This window comes from Ornithodoros turicata, chromosome 1, assembly GCF_037126465.1.
Source record: "Ornithodoros turicata isolate Travis chromosome 1, ASM3712646v1, whole genome shotgun sequence".
Taxonomy (NCBI): domain Eukaryota; kingdom Metazoa; phylum Arthropoda; class Arachnida; order Ixodida; family Argasidae; genus Ornithodoros; species Ornithodoros turicata.
Window position 1 is genome coordinate 82,511,179 of NC_088201.1, and position 26,833 is coordinate 82,538,011.

Genomic DNA, 26,833 nt, shown 5'->3' on the forward strand with positions numbered 1-26,833 from the left:
AACGATTTGTGAAGTTTTATTGTCAAGACTGTTTGAAAATATAGAACAAAGTGTGCTACGATGCAGGAATAAGTCAGGAGACAAGTTGCGCCTTACGAACTCAAATAAAACAATTTCATCATAAGAAGCTGTCACCATGCAGTCTCTAATGGACATACGTCCATAATAAACCAACATAAAAACAACATAAAACATATGGATATCGTGTGGGATGCGTGATCGGCACCTCAAGCTTCATGATGAAACTCTATATGTACCCGCGCACGTATTATTCTCCGTCAACTGCGCCGCCTTTTCTGTAGTCTGCATTGGCATGAATACGATCCTGGTAACGGCTGATGCCCATTATAATGGAGAACCTTCCCTTCGGACGGTTCACATGATGTCCTCTGGCTTTTAATCTCTCAACGTATGCCTGGGTGCAAAAGAGAGAGCATATGAGCAAGGTATGATACTGACGAACGAAGTTGAGTTTCGTACCTGCGGGAAGCTTTTCTCCACATCCAAGATATTTGGGATCAGTTGATGATGGAGCCTAGGAAAATCAATGGCTTCTTTGATACTGTAACCCTGCCACAAATTCTTCATTGACACCTGCAGTAAAAATTAACACGGCCTGATGATGCCAACTGTGCAAATTCCTCTTCGATTCAAAGTGGCTCATCTTCCTGGACTAGAAGTAATCTGCTTTTCTAAAATGAAGAAATCATCGCTCGCTTGTATCGCAGCCCGTAGAGGGCATACTGTGGTTAATGAAGGAAGAACGTTGTCATCCACATCGGTGAGTGCGGTGGTATTCAAGCAATGTCTAAGCCGTCGCGCGATATTGGCTAAAAAAATGAATGAGAAGAGACGTATTTTAAAGGAGAAGTGAAAGTCCCCCAGCATAAATTTTTCGTTGTGGGTGCGGCAGTTCGTAAAGAAAAATATAATCCGTTCTCGCGCAAGAACAATAGTCGTTGCTTACATGTAGCGTGCGGGAAAAGCGTTTGCACGAGTTCTATCCTTTGATCCCTTGCACGAATAGGAGTTAGTCTATTGGGTCTGCAAGCAAAATTCACTTCCTCACCGTGCTTAGCGCGTTTGATGGAGACAGAGAGAGAACTCTCACTGTATTTTCCTCTCGTGTTGAAGAATGCGTTGCTACCCTTCTCATGAACACGAAAAGTCACGGCGTGTTGCGCTAGCAGGGCTGTGTCAAAGTGGTGCCCTGAGAATGTTCCAAAAATATTCCATTGGCGGAGGCATATCGGGTGCAGAGTGTTCCATATCTATGTGGGTTAATACATTTTGACCCTCCAACTCGCATGGGACAAAGCAATCCATAGCGGGAGGGGAGAGAACAGGTATGCGTGCCACAAACGAAGGCGGTAGTGTCGGACACTTTTTTCCGTGTTCCTATTGTCGATAGAGCCTAAATTATTGCTGCACTAAGAAATTAGTCGAATAATTTATAGCAGGTCGTGATTCTGAGAAATCCTGGGGCGTCCACGTCGGTATCTACTGAGCATGACAAGTCAAAATCCAAGTAGACGTATTGGGATTTCAGCGCCATGCACCACTTTGCTCTCCCGAGAGCTGGTGGCATTCCAATAGGGATGCAACCCCGTATGACACCACCGGATGGAGGCACTTGGCCATCGATCGTAGTGGGGCAAAATTTGCTCTCCCAATGGAATTCGCAATCAGTAACGCTAGCCGCGGTGTTTATTCGCCCTTTTTCTGTTTACAAACATCGCGCGCTAAGCTCCCATTGGCTGGCTCTGGCACACTTCCGGTCTCGGGGATCCGCAATTCCGGAGCCCGTAAACACACCATGTACGCGAACTGTTTGAAGCTGCACGACGGCACGTATTTTTCATTTTGCGCTAATCTGTAGATCCTCTACTTCTCTTTACAAACCCTCTACTCTGAGCGCTCTACTTCAAAGAACTGGGTGCAGCGGCGAAAGCCAGGTATACAGAGAAACTTAGAATTGGTGAAGAAGAACTTCCTGATCCCCTTGGCGACGATTTGCGCACGTATGTGTTCCGTACGGACGTCACGCCTCGGCCACGTGTGCAATCTGGAGACATTTATATCTACCTTGTAGAGTCTACGTGTCACTATACCAAAGAACAGTTCCGAAGCTATAAACTGACGGATTCTTACAACTTTTTTGTGTGCGGAAAGGTCCGGGACGTGCGCGGGCATACAGCTGCCGGGTTAGCGGCGACACGGTGGTTTTGCTTACTGGAACAGTACAAGCGAGCCAGACACTTTAGAAGTTTTACAGGCCGTGGTGCACAGTGAAGGACACCGGAGAAGTCGTGAATGCACATTGCACCTGCATGGTGTGTTGAGTTGTCTCTGCTTAAGTTACATTCCGTAGTCTTTAGTCATTACCAATGTGTTGTGGTTTTAGGGTCGGCGAAGCGTGCAGCCACATAGGTGCGCTTTTGTTCAGGGCGGGGGCGGATGTGAGATAAGGGCGTAGCAAACTTTCATCAACCTCACTAGAATGCAGATGGAGAGAGGCCAGTGGATCCGTGCAGGTTTGTAATTTTCTGACAAAGCATGCCTTGCTCATATGTGACACAGGGCACTCACCGCCGTTCAACCAGTAGGCATCGCTAGTTGTAGACATGTGCTTAAAGAAGGCAACTAATAAGCAGCTGCGTCAAAAGAGGCCTCATAAAGAGCCGGTACATCATGACCGATCCTCTGTCAATGAAAATGCAGACGGATTTAGAGAGCTAATCAGAAAGTTAAAGGTGAGGCCTCTGTCTTCTTGTTCATGTTCCGCAGTTGCTGGAGACCTGTACGGTTCGATCTGATGCTGCGCACATTTCAGAATGAGGCCCCAGATGCAATTCTTTCGACCTCGATCACAGACTCTGAGAGCACGGATACAGCATCAGAAGGGGATACTGACTGCGAATACCAGACATCATCGCCTGTCTCAGTTTAATTGCTCTACACCGGTGACACTTCAGGGCCAGGAACAATAACAGCAGAACAGCGGACGAAATTGAGAACAGAACACAAGGGCAACAACTATCACAAGAGTGGGAAAGGCAACGTAAGGGGCGAATCACCGCCTCCTGCCTGGGCAGAGTTCTTTCATGCCGCACTGGTGTGGTTGGATTAGTGTCACAAATGTGCTATTCCAACACCTAAATACCCCAGCAATAAAACATGGAAGGAATAACGTAGAAAGGACTCTTGATGTTTTTTGTCTGTAGAAAGGGAAAGGCACATGAACCTCAAAATTAAAAGGTGGTCTCTGTTCCTGTAAATATGCCCTTTATGGGTGCATTTTCAAACGGTATTGCAAGTTGCGACTGCTGTGAACAAGTAGTAATCGAAATGAAATGCCCAGTCCGATGCAAAAACATGGAGGTCGAAGATGCAAGCCGCATCTCAGCAGCAGTGGGGAGTTGTTAACAAAGCATGCATACTACGCTCAAGTACAGACCCGAATGGGTGTGACGAATGTGAAAATGGCATATTTTGTTGTGTACACCTTAAAAGCTGTCCATGTCACAACTGTGCAATTTAATGAGGCTTTTTTTTTTCATGCACGTGCCACAAGAGCTGACAACAAAATCATTGTTAACAAGGCTGGATTCTGCAAAAAGTAGTTGTTTGTGTAGAGGGTCAAAAACCGGAGCACTTGTTACATGACATGCAGTGACTGCCAAACAAATTTGTGCAATAAATTTACTCTTGTCAAAGAGAGTCATTTTCAATCCAGGTAGAGAACAGCTGCTAAAACATTTAATGCACAAGTTTCTACATTCAGTACACACTTAGGAACACTAAAGTACAAAGCTTAAAACCAATATTTAGGCAATCCACAAACGAGTTAAGCAATAAAGCTTGTGACGGTCTATGTGCTGCTAACTAGAGGAGGTTGAAGATTTGTCAATGCACAGCAAACAATAAGGGCCTTGTCAAGACATGTTGCCAATACTTTGTCAGTGTCTTTTTTAAGAAAACTGATGGGAAATACTGTACTAAAAATTCTGAAGCATTTCAGCCTTCGAATGCATCGCTCGACATGTTTCTGCACTCGTGACATTTTTCGGGAGACCATGACTCCCTCCCCGGAGAGCTGTTTGTTGCCTCTCGTGAATGCCGGCAGAAGGATTCTTCCTCCTTTGGCTGTGAAGAGTTCTTCACAGTTGAATCCTCTGTCCCCTACGAGGTACACATCACCTTCTTCTACTCTCTCAAGGATGCCGCTAGGTAGGTCAGAAAGCCACCAAGATAGTTCGATATTTACCTGTAACAAAATGAGCGGAGCAAATGCCACTGTGTGGTTTGGGCGCCCAGTGCTCGCGTCGTATTGCTTGCAACCAAGCAGCCCTCCTCGCGGGGTTGAGGGAAACCTGTACAAGTTGCAGCATGACCCCAGACGACGCAGCATGACCCGAGACGGCTCTTGATCTGACGCTCGACCGCCACAAGCTCCTGACACAAAACAAACTGCCCCTGCTGGCGTTATTCCTATGAGCAGTTTGATAGCATTGTGATGCTTATACCGTGAGTAGCTCTGACTCCTAGCTGTCAGCAGTGAAGGCTTCTGTATGAATATTTTTGTGCAGTTAAGAATGGCTAGCACATTTTCAAACAGGGGACCAGTGAATGCTGTTGATAAGTTTCGCTTCACAGTTCTTGTGCTTGGTCATATTATAAGCGTACCGAGCTTACCGGCAAGCACGTCCAACCAAACACTGCAGATGATTCTGATATACCAGAGAGAAACTGATGTTCTGAGGCTGGAACAACATAGAAGGGACAGATACAAACAAAGCCTGAGGCTATTTGAGGCTTTGTTTGTATCTGTCCCTTCTATGTTGTTGCAGCCTCAGAACATCAGTTGTTGAACAGATGCCGCTTGCGTCGATTTCCGTCGTATGAATGTGTGTATGAGTGAGCAAAAAATGTAAGAGTGAAAGGAGGGTGAGTGAGAGTGAGTGGCTGGTTTGTCGTCCCTTCAGATGACGCACCCCGAAAGTCGCCGGAGAGGCGTGTTAGGTTAGCTCAATTGGTAGAGCCCTGGACCGGTAATCCAGAAGATATGGGTTCGATCCCTACAGCTGGCTAACCTTTTCAGTGACTTTCATCTTTCATCGCTGATATACCAACTCTCACTGCAAGATCGCACAGCAGCAAGCGTAGGCGCATGAGCATGAGCACAAGCACAAATTGTCCCGTGGCATCTAAATTGGAAAGTTATTCAACCTGACAACACATACGACAATAAAATGTGAAAAATGCAAAGTGACCTGACGCCAGCATGGAATTGAACGCTGCTGTCGTCCTTCAGCACCACATTAACTGTAATGTTAGCGATCGGTAGCGCTTGTGGCTCGGATTGTTTCAATTCTGGTTCTGCACTACACTTCTAAAGTTAATCCTCTGCACTACGAAGCTTCTCCCTGAGATCAAGGCATTCTTGTTCCAGCCGTTGATTCTCGTCGTTAATATGGGTTACCACAGACCTTGTCATAGCCACATTAATTGACGAATTCAAGTACTTCCGTGCATCGCTGTCGTCTTCCTGATCCTCGTAGCTGAGTCCGAGGTCGACGCTTCTCTCGTGCTGATGTTCACTTGAAGCAGCGTCTGTGTTCTTCGCTAAGTTCGGACCTCTACGTTGCAACCGTTCATACTGCCTAAGCTTGGAGGTATTGTCCACCTGCTTCGTGAACGGAAACACTGACGGCGTGTAATCCACATGAAGCACATCATCGGTAGGCACACCTTAAACAGAGGAGCATTTCCTGCTTTAAAAAATGGCACCACGCTTCTTACTATATAGGTAGGTCAGAAAGCTACCAAGATATTTCGATATTTACCTGTAACAAAATGAGCGGAGCAAATGCCACTGTGTGGTTTGGGCGCCCAGTGCTCGCGTCGTATTGCTTGCAACCAAGCAGCCCTCCTCGCGGGGTTGAGGGAAACCTGTACAACTTGCAGCATGACCCCAGACGGCTTTGTGGAAACAAATTAGTCCGAGGCATTATTTTGAACGATAAAATAACACCGTAGTGCCGACCCACAGCACAAACAACGCGTACACATCAACCGGAAATATGCAAGCGTAGCTTCTGATTACAGCGCGCCCATTGCGCCACCTGTAAACGCTTTCTAGTACTGTACTGCTCCCCGAAGGGGTGAATAGTGGCGAAAGCTTCTGCGGTAAGAAGTTTTGAATCCGAAACGAAAACCAGGGAGTGTGCAGTGTCGTGAGTATTTGCCGGTTATCACTATCGGGTGACTCAAAGCGATTGTCTAACACTTTCTCTCTCTAAAAAAAAAAAAAAAGAAACGAAAAAATAGGGCTCCGTAAAGTGATGAAGTTCAGTAAAACATCTTTGTGAGCTTGCTGGTACATACCTTCGGAACGGATAAGAGCGCTAAAAGACACACACAAGAGACGTATACACACAAAGCGCTTTGTTGTGGTGTGTGCAGAGTTCGAGGTAACTCGTTACTGTAACTAAGTTCCTTTTTTGGTAACTTGTAACTTAACTCGGTACTTTTGCGCCGTGGTAACTTTCAGAGGAACTCGTTCCTTTTTCAGGTAACTTTGCCAAAGTAAGTTAAGTTCCAAGTTACTTTTAATTCGCTTTTCACTCACGTGCACATATTTTCTTGCTTTCTCTCCGGATCCTTCTTGGCATTTTTTGCCATAAAACGTGATATTCAATCAATGACAGTATTTTATTCAGGAAGTAAGAACCGCTGCCATTGAAATGAAGCTGAACCATTGTGCGCCCACAGGGAGTAAGATGCAAAGCGTTCGATTAGATCTCTACCAGAGAAACGTCATCATGACGTTGGTACACACACTGAAACCGAAACAAATCGGAAGGAGAGGGCTGGGTTCCACGAACGGGCACTTGTTTGCTGCCTCCTATTCAAAGAAAAATAGGAATGAAGGTCGCGTCCCTTTCAGGAACCATCGTAATCCCCTCGAGACCGTGGCTTTTGGGCGCGACCTTGTTCACTTCTAGCTTCGAGCGTAGTTCAACTCTACCAAATTTGTGGCGCTGTCGAACACTATGACGTCATTTGTTTACAAACAGGGAGAGGTCACATAGACACTGTTGGCCCTTTCCTTAAAACCGGCGTATGCAGAAAATACCAGGGAAAAATAGTCATGAGATAAGCCGCAGAGCCGCCGTGAGAAAAAAAATCGCACATAAGCCGAAGACGATCTAAGCGTGTTGCATTCCTCCGCAGGTAACTCAAGGTCTCACTCAATGGCTCACGCGCGCTACACCTGCGTAATGCTATTTCGTGTCGGGAATAACTTGGAAGTAATTCGTTCTTTTTTGAAGTAACTCAGTAACTGCGAGTTACATTTCAGGCTGAAGAACTTCGTTATTCACTTAGTTACATTTTTCACACGGTAACTTAACTCGTAACGAGTTCTTTTTGACGGGTAACTTCTCAAGCTATATGTGTGCGTATACGTCTCCCGTGTGTGTTTAGCGCTTTTATCCGTTCGGAAAAGTAAATTGAAGAGGCTAAACGAACGATTAATAGTTGAACAATTTGGAACATCATGCACCATCATTTTGAGCCATTATGAACCATCATGAACAATTAAGACAGACAGAAGATTTAAGCCTCACCAACGCCCAAACAATGATCTGAAACCAAGGCCTCGTTCATGGTACGTTGACGAGAGCGCGACGTCAGCGTCGCGTGATTGGTACCACACCTGACCGGCAATCAGGGAGGTGTGTGTTCGAGTCCCGCCCCCAGCACTCGCCAAGTTTTCGCCAACTGCCGAAAAATCCCGATTTTCCCGTCCATCATATCACGGCAGCTGTTTAGGCCGCTCAAACGAGGTCTTAGTTGCCTCCGCATTCCATATTTTTGAGACTCATTTTGTGTGTCAAATTCATGAGACGCCGTTAAACGCAAATATTTAACATAGTGACTCCTGATAGACGGCTTCATAAGTTGTGCACGGTTTCCAGAATGTGAACTGTGTTGCTTCTAGAGGTGATGTAGCAGAATAGCTACATCACCTCTGCTGCCAAATAGCTTGTATCGAGCGTTGAGGGTGGTACCAATACAGAGGACAACGGTACCAGTGCTATGCTGGAAGTGATCTTAGCTCCTCCAGCTCCACCGAGGACGAGGTCGACGCTGCCGTACGGATTTACGAAAATGGCGGGCGCCATAGAGGACATGGGTCTCTTGCCAGGTTGAATAAAGTTGGACATCGAGGGTGCGATTCCATAGGTGTTGCTGAAGCCAGGCGTCGAGAAATCATCCATCTGGTTGTTGAGCACCACACCTCTGCTCGTCCTCACTAAGCTTCCGAAGCTAAACATAAACAAAATGCAGGATCACCAGAATGTGCTTTATGTCACTATTGCGAGCAAAATTAGACCTCAAATGCAACATGTGATGAGCGCTCACTAGTAATTGACTGTGCTAGAAATGGCAATGGCGTCTCCGTTTGGACCCCAGAAAGATGCGTGCGCGGTTCCATGGTCTTCCGTGAATTTCTGATTGCCGTCGTAGTGCCTAGGGTCACTAAACGTTTGACTGTCGCTGATCCTGCCCTTTGACTGCTCCGGCAGCCAAGTGGACGTCATGTTCTCCAACAACTGCGCATAAGAATCAGCTCAGACAGCAGGATAGGTGCAATGACAAAATGGGCAGCTTTGGAAGTCCCGGCACGACATTATGCATGCCTTACATCTTTGATGTCCACGAAAAGTGAGTCTCCAAGATGTGCCCTTTGTGCGTAAGCGAACTTGCAAGCTTCGGCGAACCTGCAATGTGGCATACATTGGTACGACATAACCTAAATACGTATGTACCAACCTGTGTAGCGTCAAAACGTTGTCGTCAAGAAACGCGTTTGGTGCGTTCTTGTAGCTTTCTATAATCTTTAAAAGGTAGGCTAGAACGATACCACTACCAGGCGGTGGCGTGGAATAGAGCGTGCGACCATCCATGAATTTTACCATAATTGGGTTCAGCCACTCAGCTTTGTAATCCTTGAGATCATTTACTGTTAGGATGCCTCCTGTAGGGTTGACCAAGCTCTAGGAACACATGGATAAAGTTATGAGTACAGTACCCTGCTCTTGTACCTCTTCGACGAGCGCCTCAGCGAACTCCCCGTTGTAGAAATAATCAGCGCCATTCTCGGCAATGTCTTGTAAAGTATCCGCAAGATCCTTTTGAAACAGCAGAGCGCCATCTTTCAGGGTGTCGTTACTTGTGGTATTCCAGTACACTTTTCTGATAACAGAATGATAAATATCTACGGGAATTCCAATATTCGCAGTGAAAGTGGGAGCGCTCTACCTCATGTTGAGATTCTCATATATTGCTTCTTTCTTCATATTCATAGCATTAGAAAGATGAAACTGAACAGGGAATCCGTCCCTAGCCAACTTGATAGCGTCTTCAAAGAGGTCTTTCCACGGCAGATTACTCCCCATTCGTTCGAGGAGAGCTTGGTAGCCACGTAACTCACCTGGAACGCCTACCGCTTTGCCACCTGGATAGGAGACGAGTACAAAAATTGTTGTTCGCTTTCAAAACGCTTGTGCTGACCTTTCACTGAGGCAGAAGGCTGTCCAACAAACATGGTTTTCTTTGCAGCTGATGGAGCTCTTTCACGTGCGATGAGTGACCATGATTTTTTTGTGTTCCTACAAACATTTTGCAAGGTGGAGATCGGATTAATTAATGATGTACACTAGCTACGTAGGGTAGTGTGTCACCTTTCATAAACAGTGGCAAGGAATCCACCACCGATTCCCATCGAGTGAGGCAACACGACACCCATACATAGCATCGTGGCCACAGCAGCATCTGCAAGTGTTCCGTTCTTTGCAAAGATGCGCCTGAAATGACACTATTGTGAACAACTGATTTCATCATTAGCATGGAGCGGTTAAGCTGACACAGTAAAGCTGGTGGTATAGATCATCGTACTTTGGTACAGCAGAACAAGGAGCAGCGTCAGTAGACGTAGCCCATCGCTTGTAGACTCCTAGCGCAGAGGGCGACACAAATGGTGTGTATTCGATGCAGTTCTCGCATGTGACCTCTAGGAGCACGTATACCCTGATGACAGCCGCACACATACACACCACAAGCAGTACACCTAGTATTGTCAACAGTTTTATGCTTGTTGAAGATTTCAGCGGCCATAGTTTCCTGAAACACAGCCCAAATCATGACACAGTTTGGACCAGCATCTACACTCTACAAACAGAGCTTCACCATATCACACGCTCAACGAATCCACTGTACACAGTGATACCCTTGTACTGTTTAGCTGCATTGAGAATGATTGGGTTCGCTCGAATGTACGGATACTATAAAGCGACATTAAAGGAGTATAGAAATTATACTTTATCAAGTTTTTTCCCTATAAACAAACATACACACTTTATAAAGTTTTCATTTTTGGATGCGACACGCTGTGCCACAAATAGCAAGAGCTGTGACGAAGCAGGGGAGCGCACAGTTGACTTGTAGCGCGGGCGAGAGGCCTCTAATCCGCACACCTTCTAGAAACCATCTACTCCTTCAATGGAGTAGCGGAGTGTGTGTGAGCTCGTGCAAGTGAACAGGGAAATAAAATCGACGTCATTTCGTGACGTTCGCAGTCCCGATGGAAAGACCGATTACGTGACGCAACATCCTAAGCGTCGTAGCTGTAGCAGACGAATTTTCCATGGCCAGTAAGAACTTACCGCTGCCCTATGGAAGCCTGATGTGACGAGGGTCCGCTGATATCACGCGAGGATATCGGACCAGGCCGACGGTTGCTTTCTTCGGACGTTTTGACGTGAAAACGTCGGTAAGTTCGGTTTGGTAGCGATGTCAAAATTTACGATGCAGCGAATTATGCCGAATTTCATGACGCGATAACTCGGTGAGTAATAGACCGATAGCAACCAACCGGCTAAATCCAGATAGCTTATACGTGTAAGATTCTACCTAACACGGTCATTGCGGCGGCTCACGTAATCTCTGGGTGTGGCGGGCGCGTGCGTGAGAGACGGAAATGGTAGGGGTACGCATACCTTGTGGAAAGTCTATCTCGCGAACGCGTGTGGCTAGGACGCCGATCGAGGTGTCGCTGGAAGGTGCTTGAGAGGTTCCACCTGGACCTTTTGCCAGAATGTCGGCAAACTTTTGTCGGCCAGAACCTCTGGCAAACTTTTGCTAGAATGTCGGCATATATGAAACTAAAATATGATTAGAATCGGAGGAAACGACAATCAGAAGAAAGGGCGGCTCGAGTCAAGCACCGAGCGATCGAGAGAGCTACGGGAGCGCCGAAGGAGATTAGCGGCGGAGGCAAATTCAACTGCCGGCTTGCACAGCGAGCCCCTACCCTCTAATAAGTGACTAATGAATGCAATGGATAAAAGACTTGTATTCCTTCGACTAGAATCCCGCAAATGAGCCAAGGAATCGGAGATCGTGACGTTTCCATGTAAAACATTATATCCGGCTCGGACACGGCTGAGCCCGCCCCAATTTTTTATGAATTCGATTGCTCGGTGAAAATACTCTGCACGGCGAGAACATTGTGCACGGTGGCGGGTCCTAGTAGGCTGAGTGGAACAGGATATTTTGGGCCATGTTAATAGGTATTTTTTGAGTCGTTTCCACTCAAACGGTTCGTGAACGATATCGAACGAACATCACACAGAGAACACAGAGAGGCCCAATCAGGAGGAGGACTGACTCAGATTGGAATCATCTGGTTGGGCAGCGGCAAAACCGTTCTCAAACCGTTTGAATGAACACGATTCGCTACAGCTCCCTAATAGCGAGCTATAGTAGATCGGAAGACGTTCACGATAACGTTTCCGAAAACATGATGTGCCAATCGCCCTGTTTCTTTCAAGCGGGTGACATCACATGGCTAAGCTTAGATTTGATGACGTTCGTTATCGTTCCTTATCGTATCGTACTAAAGCTCCTTGCACACTTGCAGCTTAAAGGAAATCCTTACTTGGAACTGGTCTACCCCGTAAGTAAAGTTGACAGTTTTTAATTTTCATTTTTGCCGTGTCACTAGCTGGAGAGCGGTTCGTTTCAAGAATAGATTTGAGCTGCGCTTACCAGCAAGAGGTCATGGGGGAAGAGTCTCGTCAACACTTAACGGTCGACACGCAACTCGGCATATCCCAAGGAAAGCGGATAGCGCTTAGAGTGTCACAACAGTTCAGAGAATTCTGGACAACATGTTGCGAGGATTAACCAATCTAACATGTAATATAAGTGCCATCTTGGTTATGGGACACGACGAAAACAAACATCCTGAAAACCTTGAAAATCTGCCAAAACGTTCGAGGAGTTAGAATTAAGCCTGAATTTGTGAGTTTCCCAAACAACGACTCCAGTTCCTGGGACACGCATTATGGTGCAAAGGGACATCTACAGCTCATGATAAAGAGAAAACATTATCAAAAGTATGAGCACGAAGAGATCAGAAGCAGCTAAAACATTTCACGGGCATGGTGGCCTACTATGTGAAGTTTTTGCAGGAACTCTCGATAGTACTTTTTTTTTTCACTTAAGAGGGCTTTGTGGAAAAAACGAGCTTTGGTGGAGGGGGCACTAGACTAAGTAGTCAGAGCCAGGGGCGGATCCAGATTTTTCTGATAGGGGGAACTAGCCTGGGCCAGCATGGTAGATACACGATCTAGGTCAATTAAACGCTATCTGAAGACAGAAATTGAGGAGGGGGTCAGGTGATCCTGACCCCCTCTAGATCCGCCCCTGGTCAGAGCGGTTTATGTTTCAAAGAGTTGGGACATCTATTGTTGCTGCGAGCGATAATGAGGTGGAAAAGAGGTCACGAGTGAGAATGAAAGTGGTCGGAAATTCCAGGGCGAGCGCGGCCTTTTATTCCCTGCTTGAGCCTTGGAAACGACTTCCTCCCTGTTGCTATGGGGAGAACGCTGGCCTCGCGAGCGTCGGCCCGCGTAGAAATGGCGCGGTCCATTCTTGCGCGCGCCACGTGAGCGTACACGAAGTTGCGCAGCCGCATGGCTGACTCCCAAATACCGAGTACAACAGAAGAATGACAACTCACCTTGCTATGCAAGATTGCCAGTGTCGAGGATAAGAAGAAACAAAAATAGATTGAAGTAACAAATCCAATGCATCGGAATGCTACGTATGTTTTCGTCATTTTACTAATAATAATCGACCTTTACCGTGAACCGAGCATATGAACCTTAGAAAATGCTTAGATATTTAAAGAGTATTAGAAAATATTAGAGAAAAATTACAGGAAAATATAAATATAAAAAATGTTTAGATACTTCGCAGCTTATTTTGCTGCCGAGGTATACTACAATATTTTCGGTTCAATCATTCCTTTCCGTAATAAACGTATATCTCCCCCATTCCTGAAATGAACGTATGTGATATATTGTAAAATATCAATATGTAGATAGTAGATTTACAGAAAGAATACGAATACTGTGTCATACCTCTCTCACTGAAATGTGTTTCCGCTTGTGCCGCTTGTGGACCCGCACCTTTGCATCTAGATAACTTTAATGGTTATAAAGAAAGCCGTCTCAAACGCATAACGAAAATAACGATCGAAATAAAGTATATGGGTAATAAATTGGTGACGATGATGTCCCATGCAAGTGTGCAAACACAGGCGCCGCCGACAGCCTGCGACGACCGCATAAAGATGGCGGCGAGCGCAGGAAAAGGCGAGAGCGGGGTGACGCATTTTGCGTCATGCATATTAAGCTCCTCCCAGTGACCGAACTCTTGGAAACATAAATGGCTCTGTAAGTAGTGTGATATGAAGCATCCAGCAATATGAAACTGGTTGGATGAAGCTTCCCTGTTCCTGCACTATGATTAAAAGGTGTAGTTAGAAGTGATGTGTGCCTAGGAACTGAGTCACGGCAAAGAAGCATATGGAACGAGAGATCCGATTGCTTATGCATCACACACGTTAAGGGCGTGTGAAAGAAAAGCACAGTATAAACTGGAGGGTGGGGGACTGGCGTCAGCGTTTGGAATTGAGAAAATTCCTCTAGTACGTGCATGGCCATCAGTTTAGTCTACAATCGACCTCAGTCGATTTTTCTTCCCAAGACACAGGAGTACCAGGCATCGCAGCAGCGCGTTTCCATAGACGGGCTACAATTTCGTACGCTTATCGCTACAAGCAGCTCTTTCGCCCAGGAGAACGCAATTTGGAAACTGAGTGCTTATGGAAAGTACTAATCTCGTACTTAAGTACGTAATTAGGTACTAATCGCAACCATATGCCGTCGCCTCGTCCTGTATTGCACGTATGTGTGCGTGTATGAGAAAACACGTAGGAGAGGATGTGAAGAGAGTGGGTGCGTGTCCCATTCGTTTAATGAGGTCTTTTGGTAGGTCGTCGGCGATCACTAGGTTACATGGGCTGCTTCATTGGTTTGGGTGTTGTTTTGGCTGATTTTGGCGTCGACTAAGAAGTCTACCAGGGCATTTGCGCGTTGGTATGTAACTTGTGTGTGGCGGGTAAACATACCGTTGCTTTGGAAAATATGCTCGTGTTTGCGAATGATGGCTGTGATGTTTGCAAGTTCGTTGGATTACTCGGTGATGAAGTTTATGTGACACAGACCAGGATCTTTTCGGTGCTCAATGACCTCGTTACCGTCCAGTTTGAGGGTCATGCGACGGAACTCGGTTAGAAGGAAACCTGGGTAGTCCCTTTAGGTGCAATTTCACTCGAGATATCATGAAGCTTCCCAGCATAACCTGAGCCGTTCGAATCAATTCTGGGCAGTCTTACGCTTTGTGCATTAGGAATTCTAACCTTACGGTGGCGAAGGTGATGACTATAAAAGTGAAGGTGTTCATGTTTCTGTGTTGGCTTTTTGTAAGAGGTTGTGGTGAGGTTGCCGTTTCCTAGTGATGGTTGTACTGTCGAGGAAGTTGATTGAGTGAGTTTAGTGAGCGTTATCGGTGCCATGCACGACGTTTAGCAGATCTGCGAAATGTTGAAATTCGTGTTCACGGTGTTCCTAGATTATAACTATACCTATGCCAACGACCCTGCCATTACGGTGCCCCTCCATATGCAGTATCTCACTTGCCCAAATGTTATGTCATGTGTGCGTACGTGCGTATGTGTTTCATGGCCTTCATCCCCATCCTATTCCTATATTAAACCATATGCACTGAGGTACGATATCGTAACTCCCGCGGTGAAATACTTCGTCCCATCGTCATGCATGTAGCTGTTGTAACTGGAGGGTGGGGGAACTTATCGTTATTTCCCACCGTCTCTTGGGTTACGTGCCCCATGGCTTAAAGAGCGCGACAGGGCGATCTGGGAACGTAGTTCTTTGTAAGCATGATGTATTCGAAAGCGCGCTGCATCATGTGTATACCAACAAGAGCAAATTTGGACGTTGTTCAACTTCGTAAGCAGTCGTGTTTCTGACTGACTTGCTACTAGTTTTAGTTGTAGCGCATGCGATCGCCTTTCATACACAAGAAAACTTGTTCTCGCTGCGCACGCGGTACACTCAAAGACGTGTTCGCCGCATGCAGAGCACACACATTATTTCCATGGGCAGGCAGAGCGATTGTGTACGCCCAATACTAAAGCCCTGTTAGTTGTTTTACGGATGACCATCACATTCCTGATGCGAGGGGAGATCTAGGCGTAACACCTTCATGTGACCATTACCGTATTTTCCGTGTATAATGTGCACCAATGTATAAGGCGCACCCGGAAAAATTTGTGGAATCTGGAAAATTGCCCATGTATAACGCGCACCTATGCATAACTCGCACAACGTGAATGAAGATGCCGGCGTTAATAATACACAGAAATTGTAAACTCTATATCACCGCTACTGTACACAGCAGTGAAAACGCGTGTGTCAAGTATAATTACTCTTTATACATGCAGCGGCAGGACAAAGGCCAGAGGCCAGAAGTTGCACGGGACCTAGTTACGAACGGCTCTTCCAGGAAAGCCTCAGATGCCTAACGTGCACCGTTACATAACGGGCACTGCCTCTTTGGGACACTTTTAATGTGATAGCATTATTGGGCTAGCTCCTCAAAAATCAGAAGTTCCTGTGGTCTGCGCCGAAAACTCAGCTGGGGCGGTAGATAGCGCCACGGTAACCGTGGCTACAGAAAAGTTGATGGCAGGGTATTCAACGTGACTCCTCCCCTTCAGATCATGCGATTGTGCGACTGTGAGACGGATCGCCCAATAAAGCACAGCATCGGGCGTGTTTGATAGGTGAGGTTATCACGAGGCAGCCGCGGTCATTGAAATGCTACGTTATATTACATCTTGCATCTGCCAAGACGGGAGAGAAACGAGCTTCGTCGTGGTGTGGGCCTGCCGACATGAACAAACGGTCGTTCTCGGACCTCCCATGTTGGTGGCCTACCGTTGCAGATGTGCAACACCCTGTAATAAAACAATGGAAAGATCCGTGGGTATTCTTTAGTTAGTTTTAGGGTAGTTTCTCTGCATTTGTAAGCATCATACAAGCTGATATTCCAAAATTTTTAGGTTTCCTAGCACTTTTTCTTGTACTGGGAACTACTGGGTTTGCATACCTGTCGTAATCCCCACAGGTTTCACGTAAATGCCTCAGATCATTAACATCAATGGCTCTCGAAATACGTATCTGAGCACTCATAAGCCGTACTGCATACGCTAAACCCGTGTACATAACAAAGAAGAAACAAACAAACAAGTTATCCTCTAATTCGGTTGAGGAGATCTTATTTCTTCACGCCAAACCCCACAGTGCGTTATCCTCCCTAGCATTACATCACAATTCATTGCACTTCTGCTCCTATATTTGACCCATATCTACAAACCATTTCGCGCAATTTAAAATTATATCCGCATTTTCTTAGCAGTTCAACGATTGGTATCCCTCGTTGCATCAGCAGGGAGACCGCTAATATTGTTAATAATAATAATGTATAACGCGCGCGTACACGGGAAAAATACTGTGATATCAATGCAAAGCGTTCCAAAGCGGAGGCGTCACTTGTTTTGAACAAATCAGGAGAGAGATGGGCATCATTTGGAGTACTGGTTAGCTATACCGGATATTTCATGTAGGGCCCACGGTGAATATTTTGTAAACAGGTGGCGCCATCGAAAAGCCTTCTTTTCAGTGAGCACCCCTGAGACATCGGCTAAGAACTGAACAGTGAGCGGCTCATTTGCATACGCTCGCTGATTAAATAAAATTCCTAACTTTTGAACTTCACTTCGGGCGCTTTTAGAAACGCAAGCGAAAAGTACTCGAGCAAAAAAAAAAAAAGAAAAAAAAAAACGCGTTGACAGGCAGTGATTTTTTAGTAATTAATTGGTTTCGGTTTACAATTTTTTTTGCGCGGAGTAGCGTACCACTGCGTTCTTTCGCTCAGCTATCCAGCTGCCAATTACGTGCTCATCCGCCCATTTTACATTGAGGGGTAGCGCAGGATTAGAAACAGCCGCAAGAGACTATTCGGTATTCCCTCCCTTCTTTACCCGATTGGTACACAGCGCTCTCTTACAGCTGCTCCTTATCTTCCGTCACCTCTGCGTGTGAACCAGGCGGATGAACACGTAATTGGCAGGCGAATAGCTGAGCGGAAGAACACATTGGTACGCGGCGCCGCGCAAGAAATATGTAAACCGAAACCAGTTCATTACTCGAAAAATCACAAAGTGGCGACGTTTCCCCCCCCCCTCCCCCCTTTCTTTTGTGGAAGCTTTAAGTTTGACGTTGCGATCGGTAAACAAGAGGTCCTGAAAGCGTCTCAAGTGAATTTAGAAGATCGGGATTTTATTTAATGAGCGTATGCAAATCAGCCACTTGCTCAGTTCATGGCCGATGTCTCAGGGATGATCAGTGAAAATAAAGCTTTTCGATGGCGCCACCTTTTCACGCATTACTGAGCCGGAGGACCGTCGTCAAACATCCCGTAGAAGCGTGATATGTGGTTGTTCCTTTCCCAGGCAGCACAGCGCGACGACCCAACGTCGGTGCGCCGGCGGCGACCGACCCGACCAGGTAGGCTCCCGACCATGGTCCGGCATACGGTTTGCAACACGGGGATGTTAATGGTCCGTTATCGGTAGCCTGTATCGTACCCCAACGATTTCCCGAGGTGCAGTCAATGCACACTTACGGGTACCTCCTACCCCCCAAACACGAGTTAATTTGCGCGATTTTTAAAAACAAAATCAATATGTCAGTGTAGAAAACTCTTTATTGCATCATAGTCACAAGATACATGGGTTCTTTAATGCATCACTTCACCAGCAATGGAAAAAAAAAGAGTGTTACATTGAAAGTATATAACCACCAGTCCCGCATATGTACTATTTACTTCACAAATATTCACTTAACACAGGTTATATGGAACAGAGATAGAAGTTGGAACTCGTTGCCAGTTAAGTTAGACTGTTGAAAGATGGAAGTCACTGAAAAGGTTAGCCAGAACATAATTGTAGGCCGGTTCCACGTTAGCTCAGACAGGGAGGTCCCATGGACCTCCTGAATTTTCATGATTTGTTATATATATTTAGACGCTCATCGCAGAGGATGATCAACATTGGTAAAATTAATCATTCGAATACTTTCCGTGCAAAAAATCGAGAAATCCAGCCCTGAATTCGATTGTTGCAATTTCGCCGTGTTTGCACGTGTATACATCCTGAGTTTTAAAAGATATTTGTTTTTTTATGAGTTTTTTTTTGTGTGCTTTAGTACACCTACCTGCCAGCACTCCGAGCACAAATTTAGGCGCACAGGTGCAACACTGTATCGTACAAAAAGCGGCGAACATGCTCTGTCGCGAAGTTTTGTTCAAACTTCGACGTTTCTTGCTCTGGCTGTAGATATCTCCGACACGTTCGTACGCAGCGGGGCCGCGTTTTAACGCGCTAATCAGCAGTATACGCCTTTGGAGAAGAAGTTTTTGCGTTAGATGAAAGGCCTAACATCGGGTCATATCCTGGCAAAATATATACGAAATCAAGTGGGACCTTTTTGAGAAATACACGCGCAAAATTCATGTTTCTTTCGAAATATGCCTAAACATTTGCCTATTTCAGCACATGCCGCTAGGAAGTATATGCAGGATAGATATATCAGATGAAAGAGCGTTAAAAGCTGAGTGAGCTGATACCAAGTATTGCGATCAGGGACATCTATAGCCAGAGATACCAGACATCGAAAAAATTAGGACAAAAGAGCGCGAGAGGGCATGTTCGCCATTTTTTATAGCACACAGTGTTGCACCTGCGCGCTAAAATTTGCTCTGTGACAGCTGACCTGTAGGCGTAATAAAGCAGCATCAAAACATTTCACAACAATATCTCTTAACACTCGGGGGGGGGGGGGTATACGCGTGCAAACACGGCAAAACTGAAACATCCGAATTCAGGGCCGGATTTTCTCGATTTTTTTGCACGAAAACTATTCGGCAAAAATGTTGATTATAATATACGATGAGCTTATAAATATCAAAAATACTGAAGACCCAGGAGGTCGATGGGACCTCCCTGCCTGAACTGACGTGAAACCGGCCCGTAACTAAATTTCAAACGCAGTTACACGTAATAAAATGTAATGAAAATTGACGTGAAGTTCCTAAGCTACTTTAGAAATGTAACAGGTTACCTTCAAGTTCTTTTCTACTCAATATATATACTTTTCAGCTCTTGACCTGTCTATATGGTTAATTCAGACCGTGCTGTCACAATGGGCGATTCAAGACGTTTCAAAATAGTCTTGATATACAAAAATATCAATATTTGCTACGACAAAAGGAACCTACATTTATAGGGTTCTTTAGGGAGGGATTTGATGATTTTGATCTCGTAATAAGGCACATGAAAAAGGAGCACAAAGCAAGTTTATGCTCTACGAGTTGTCCCCTTCATACATAGCGTAGAACCGTGCCAAGTTTTAATCCTGCTACTCAATGCCCTCTGTCATTATCAATACACTGCTTATCGTTAAGATGCGCGATACCTGAGCTTCCTAATGCTCGGCTAAAACATAATTTGTAACATTCACCGTGTAACAACGGGAGTTAGTCGCGCCGTGCACGTGCCATCTTTCATCTCAAGTCATGGGGGGAGGACTCAGCCTGCGATGTTTGTAGACCAGAATCGAACGAAAGGAACTCTGAACTTTCTTCAAGTTACTTTGACGAACTTAACCCCCCCCCCCCTGAAACAAAAGAAAAAGGGAAAGGAACGAGCTCCTCAATAAGTTACTGAAGCTCAAAAGCAAAGCGCTATGCAAAAAGTTACTGAAAATAGCTAAGCCGAGTAGCCTAGTTACAGTATCGAGTTACTGATAACGAGTTACGCCCAACAACATGGAACACGTGAACAACTTGAGAATCCGTACTACATGTGTCATGATCGTTCTATACCTTCTTTAAGAAAATAGAAGAAATATTTGCGCACCTTTGCTAATACGAGGGCAACATACACACAATTTGGGAACCACAATCTAAGAAAAAAGGTGTGAGAATGTGGTAACTTCCTTAGTTACCTCCTAAGCCAACATAGCGTCTGATAAGGGGTGTAAAAGAAATTATCATCCATCCAAATTACAACAATAAGGTGTACGCCCCCCTCGCTCACCGAATCAGAAGCGGTAACCCTATTATTCGTGGCAGAGAGTGAGGTACAGGGTAGAACTCTGCAAACTTTTAGGCACAATCATATGCGACAACTATTACCTCCTAAAAGGTCTAATTGCTCCACCCTTTTTTCTGAGAGTGCAGTATGGCACATGTAGTGTGACTCGTACCCTTGTCTTTAGGAGAAATATTAATGTATCAAGAAGATGCCTTTTCTGATGGCTTTCTTTCTACGAAGGCCTCTTATTATGGATAGCTGAAGTCCCTTTAAAAGAAAAACAACACAGCATACCAGATTGTATTTCTTTCAAGCAAGCATCACAGCGCGATAGGTTCATAGTGTTGTAACCGAAGGGCGGGGTGGATTCTGAAAGTGGAAGATAGAGGTCAGGGTTACACTGACAAAAGTACACGACACCACAACATGCACACGTTATTGAATACAGACCAAATAGCTAAACTTACAGTTTTCAGCACGACATGACAAGATCCGCTAGAAAAATCTTGACCATCATCACTGGCTCTGAGGCAGAGATCTGGTGGTGGGCACTTCGGTGATACCTTCATCAAGGCATTGATTTCTTTAAGCACGCTCTGGTAGTGGTCCAGCATGACATTCTGAATGAAAGATCAGGATAGCTTTCATTCACTCACAGTTTCAAACAAATTGACATATCATGCGTCGATCACATTACGCAAGCGGATTAAAGCGGAATAATTTATTCACTTCGGAGGTTCCTTTTTTTCTTTTCTTTTTATTTAGAATGACTACAAAAACGAACCTTGAGCTGAAGTCCTCCAGCATTCCAGTTTTGTACGCACGCAGGAGATGGAAAGCACAGATGCAGCACGCAGTCGTCCTGAGAAACGGTTATATTTCGTTTGATGTCAAATACACAGTACATACGATTCCACACTTTACTGAACCATATTTTCACCAAAACGGAGTGCATTATCCTAAAAGCAACGTATAAACCACAATGGATCACTGAAATCGAAACTATGCGATGCTGCGCTACTAAGTTTCGAGAGAAGCCTTCTAGAACGGTGTCACTCATGTTGAAAAGCATCTATGAGTAACGTTTATCAATGCGAGGAATACCACAAAAAGAAATAGCACTTACCACTCGATGAATCGCTTAAAAATGTTGGAATTCCTCGAAAGTTTCGGGAGCACGGCCGGATACATTCGTTTCTCACAGCGAGAGCGACGGGGACTCCGACAGTGCAAACACGGCTGGATGATCGAGGAACATCATTGGGCAGATTTGAAACTGTCGGTTACGTGATTGCATCACTCGGCGCCTGACAGTCTTGGAAGAGAAATCCGTTGCTGCACCCCGGTCATGTGACTGATTATCGTGAAGTGATCAGATCAGCATCGGGGAGCGATCCTATATTTTGGTGACATGACCTAGGTAAGTCCAGACCGGGAAATGATCAGAGCAGCATCGGGGAGCGATCCTATATTATTGTTTACATGACCAAAAGGAGACCAGAGCGGGAAATGATCAGGGCACCGTCGGGGGACTACCTTATCTTCTCTCTACCTCCTCAGTTCCCACACCGCTGGGAACCAGTCGGGCACTATCGGCCGTTCAGGAGCCGAAGGCCCCATTGCGTTCTCATTCTTTTCCCGAGGGTTTGTGCTGCCTGGGTTGTTTCGTTATAGTGTACAGACAACCCTTTAAAGTTTCCCACTACTTCTCGCACACATAACCTAACTCCCTTAACTCATTGACGCACACAAAATTTTATGTTCAGTTGACTGAGTCGTTTAATGATATAACTGTTTATTATATCCTGTAGAACACCAAAATTCAGTTAGAAAAATATGTGGTATACTGGTTACAGTACACAGGGTGGTCAATGGTGTTGACCACCGTACAGCAAGGGGCTAAAAATCTTCAATAACTGCCCAAGCAGCACAATGTACTGAAAGTCAAGTGAAGTCAAGTGCAATAGGGGTGGACGGGTAGGTGGAAGGCCTTGAACAGACTGGTGAAATTAAAGAACATTGATAAGACATATACCGTCCACCCCTATTGCACTCGACTTTCGGTACATTGTGCTGCTTGGGTGGTAGAGCGCAAAACAGTGTTTTTCTTTTTCTTTTTCATGCACAAGACACATGCACAGCAGGTGATGCACACTCATGTTGAGGGGGATGAACTTCCTTTTGCGCTGCAGTTGGCATATCGTCGAGGGATACTTGCGCCGGCTGGTGTTTCGTAGCTGTGAGATGGACAGCGGTATCAACGTGTAGTCTTGCTCGTTTGTTTTCGTTTGTTAAAGTGTTTCTTTATCGATCAACCTGTTCGACGGCACTGTCTCTGTGAGACTGGTTTCGGGATGCAGACGAGCTGTCGTCCAGCCTATAAGACTGTAGGTGGGATACTCGTCATTGTTAGGACCGTCCGAACAGCTTCCTGGGTCTTCGGGGATGTCCTGAATTATATGGAGACACCGTGCCTTCGAGCGCACTGATGCACCTGCGAAAAGTAACAACACCCGTTCCGCGTGTTAGTGACCCCTTCCAGCACGGTGGTTCCTCCACTTGACCACCCGTTTTTCTCAAGATGGACCAAAAGTCCGCGCTGAATCAGGCCGATAGCATATTCAACGGAACGTAGACATGTGATGAAACAAATGAACGGTGTGCCACAAAGATTCTTACCTCGTTTCCTGTAAGAAGACGACGACGAGAATGGAGCGCCGGCAATTGCGCACTACTTCTTCACAAAAACGAAGCAGCAGCTCTTACGTCGCGTGCTCCGATGTGGGGACACCTTATGCCGATGCCAATGACTATTGCGAAGCAGCGAGCAAGTGGTCGACGAACAGAACCACCATGCAGCAATGGAAAAAATATTTTTCTGGGTGGTCAACTGGGTTGACCACCATGCTTCAAAGAGTTAATCCAGGAAATAAAGCTTCGAATGCAACAAATTCCGAACGTGCACAATCACCTGAGTACCTCCTAGTGTAAGCTTGATCTTCGGAACACCCAGGCTTGCATTCGTATGTTGTGACGCTGTCACATCCGTGTTCCGGTCTTGCCGTCACTGTCATGGGCTCATACACTTGCATGATGTAGCCGTATTCCCGTTGTTCTGATCTGCAATATGGTGGTAATCTGGTGCGTTACTCGACAGGCCGGTTTGGTCTTGGTTCTTTCTCCTGAAACGTGAACAACTCGTGAAAACAGGTGTTTTCAAGACGCGCCCAAACGAAATGAGACTTAAAGGGACGGCCGCATCCGTTCCAGTCTGTTTCGAAACTATGGTGTTATTTCATTCCTCGTTGGTTAGTGACCACGGTATCGAAAACCCCACGAGAAATAGTGGCGTGGTTTGACTGGTGCTCGATGGAATACATGACAAGAGCAGAAGCCGCATGTTGAGAGTACACCGGAATTCTCTTTCTCTCTGGAAAAACGAAAAAACGTCACTCCCTGAGAACCAATGAGGGCGCGACATTGAGAAAAGGAATGCCGCGGCCGTGCGGGCGTCTCATACAGTTACGGGGCGTCTGGACGGCGCCTTTCCTCCTCTGAGCGCCGCGCTTTCACTCGTAAACAACGGGAATTAGCTCAGGCAGAACACATTTATGGACAAATACGGCCACGTAACTCAGGTAACGTAACACAACTCAGGAAAGAGTCCAGCTGTCGCGGTGTAACTGACCGGAAATCAGGAGGGTCTTGGTTTGAATCCTGGCGTCACCAGCATTTTTCCTGAGTTATTTCATTTCGGAGCTTTCACTCCTCCACTTAGGGAGCGACGTCACGCCGTCGGAGCTTTTCCGGCTGCTGAAGCAGCGCTGGCCTTTCAAATTCATCTATATAATACCCAAGCAGTTTTCGGACAAAAAATAAAAAGGAAAAAAGTAGCCAGACTGTCGGTCGACGCCTACCATAGTGGTATCGGTTTCACAGATGGGTTGCCAGACCCGATCGCCTACTTTGGAAGGCACTAGAAAGAACATTTTTCTTTCTTTCTCTTTTTTTTACGCCGTGACATGAACGTACTGACTTCAGGAACCATCACGCAAAATATTTCCTTTGGGAAGTGGGAATTCCCCTACAAATTTACTTTAGAAGAATGCGCGCAGCGCTGAAGATCTGGCTCATGCTACTCATGGAGTGTGGTGACATCAAGTCAGTCAGCACTTTTTATTGGCTGCCTAGAATCGTCTGCTGGCGAAAACGACCAGTCAGAGCGCGGGAGGGACGGCGCGAAATGCAACTGCGGAAAGGAAGAAAAAAAAAAAAGTGGGCTCCTCACTATTGGGTGACTGACATGACGTTACAGGCTGGCAGCCGAGGGAAGGAGACTCCTCGACCGACGAGATTGAAAGCTGTCATGCGCACCATTACGCGCCGGTGTCATATTTGTTGTGGGAATATACAGGGCCTTTCAAAAGGGCCTTTTTAAATCCCAGCAGTAAATATATCGCGAACGGATGCACGAATCGAAGAACTTTCTTTTTTACAAGTATCTGTCCGATACCATCTACGATACAAGCTGCCCACCGTGTGAATAAGTGAGAGACGCTCATTACTTAAATAAAAACTCAAACGAGTTTCGTAAAAAAAACGTAACTTCTAAAGCAGGGCGCCATCAGCATTAAAATGGGTACTACCCCTTTTGGGACCTTCAGTGGACACCTTTTAGAGAAAAATCTGCCACCGAAGCGGGTCATATGTTACTAATGTAGCAATGTCAGTAATTAATTGGTTTCGGTTTACATATTTTTGTCGCGGTGAAGCGCGAAAGGACGCTCTTCCACTCCCGTATCCACCAATGAATTACGTCATTTTGCGCTTCGCCGCGACCAGCCGCGACAAAAATATGTAAGCCAAACCAATTAATTGCTGCAACAAATGACCCGCTTCGGAGGCAGATTTTTCTCTAAAACGTGTCCACTGAAGGTCCCAAAAGGTGTAGTACCCATTTTAATGCCGACGGCGCCCTGCTTTAGAAGTTATGTTTTTCACGACACTCATTTGAATTTTTATTTAAGTAATGAGCGCCTCCCATTCATTCACACGGTGTGCATCTTGTAGGTGGTATCGGACAAATACTTGTAAAAAAAATGTTCTGCGATTGGTGTGAGCTTGAGATTGTAAGCTGGTGAAAATACAAGGACGAACGTGAGAAAGAGGAACGATGTCCAACGTCGTACAGGGATTGCAAGGAAATACGAAACCTTAAAATGTCGCAAAGTAACCGTTCTAAGGCTGGAACACACAAACTCACAAGGAGAGGACGTGGAGAGAGTTCGTCCTGTTCTTTGAATGAGGCCTCATCTTTCATCGCCTCTTGACAAGTCGTCGGTAAGCCATGCCAATGTAGCGTAACTGCTAGCGCGGTTGACCGATTATCAAGAGGTGCGGGCATGACTCCCGCTGCTGCCTGGCTTTTCCGACGACTGCCATATTGCAATTCGCAATATGCGTTCACCACAACAATATGTGTATCGGAGTAACGGCCGCGAAACGTGTTAAGAAGGTGGTGAGACATGAGAAAGCTGGTGAAGATCACAGAGGCACGTCAGTGCCGAACTAAGCCCTGAGATCACGCAAGAGCTAGCGGAAAAGGAAGTCTGCAGATTCAGAGTGGGACGTACGAGAAGACGGCGGCGGACGTCAGGCGGACTGGGAAGCCGACTCACATACTTTGTTAACGTGAATATTTCTCCTATTTTCTTTAAAGCATGCCAATGTTGTCTAAATACGTCATCAGCGACGAGTGTTTTCGCCGCTCGGCGAACAAGCAACGGTGGTTTAAAGCATGCGTGCATACTATGTTGTGACTCGAAGGCGCAATGCGCACGCCCAAGCTAATCATAGACATCTTTCGATTTCTGAGCGGAGCTGACCTGCAGAAGTTGACTTGCCCCGAAGTACAGACTGAAGAGCGTCAGCAATCTCTGTCCGTTGTATTGCTACCAGCGAGAAAATGTGCATTAACGACGTCACAGTGTGGAAACAGATTCTGTCATCCGCAGATCGACGAGATGTCCACTGTGTCCCAGCGGAAACGAACACCATACGCACACGAGGAGACCTATGCAAAGTTCCTACCTCTGCTGTTTCGCCTCTTATCTTCACGCCTCTCAAGCACACAGGAACGGAGTCCGGACTGAACTCGAGTGCCAGCACTTGAAG

General features: G+C 45.9%; 1 protein-coding gene across 8 annotated transcripts; it reads right to left on the minus strand.

Moving 5' to 3' along the window:
- On the minus strand, positions 1–26,833 carry LOC135378438 (scoloptoxin SSD14-like). Of its 8 annotated transcripts, none has more exons than XM_064611473.1 (14): positions 26,750–26,833; positions 23,639–23,779; positions 16,337–16,459; positions 9,967–10,191; positions 9,753–9,875; positions 9,583–9,680; positions 9,331–9,526; positions 9,114–9,264; positions 8,842–9,065; positions 8,714–8,789; positions 8,431–8,621; positions 8,097–8,334; positions 481–594; positions 1–415 (listed from the first exon to the last, which is right to left on the minus strand). In XM_064611473.1, the coding sequence occupies exons 2-14, from the start codon at positions 23,749–23,751 to the stop codon at positions 269–271; spliced, it is 2,019 nt and encodes a 672-aa protein (XP_064467543.1). In that variant the 5' UTR covers positions 23,752–23,779; positions 26,750–26,833; the 3' UTR covers positions 1–268. The 8 variants fall into 8 exon arrangements, with proteins under 8 accessions (XP_064467543.1, XP_064467541.1, XP_064467545.1 ...); XM_064611471.1 differs by having other exon boundaries at positions 23,639–23,841; positions 26,750–26,824; XM_064611475.1 differs by having other exon boundaries at positions 8,842–9,046; positions 9,101–9,264; positions 23,639–23,841; positions 26,750–26,824.

Excerpts from the sequence above, each read along its gene's own strand:
- LOC135378438 (XM_064611473.1), bottom strand. The coding sequence starts at position 23,751 with ATGCAAGTGTATGAGCCCATGACAGTGACGGCAAGACCGGAACACGGA. Across the intron at positions 595-8,096 it reads TCACTTCCAGCATAGCACTG|GTGTCAATGAAGAATTTGTG; the intron begins GTACCGTTGTCC and ends TTTTTACTGCAG. Across the intron at positions 416-480 it reads TGGAGAAAAGCTTCCCGCAG|GCATACGTTGAGAGATTAAA; the intron begins GTACGAAACTCA and ends TTTTGCACCCAG.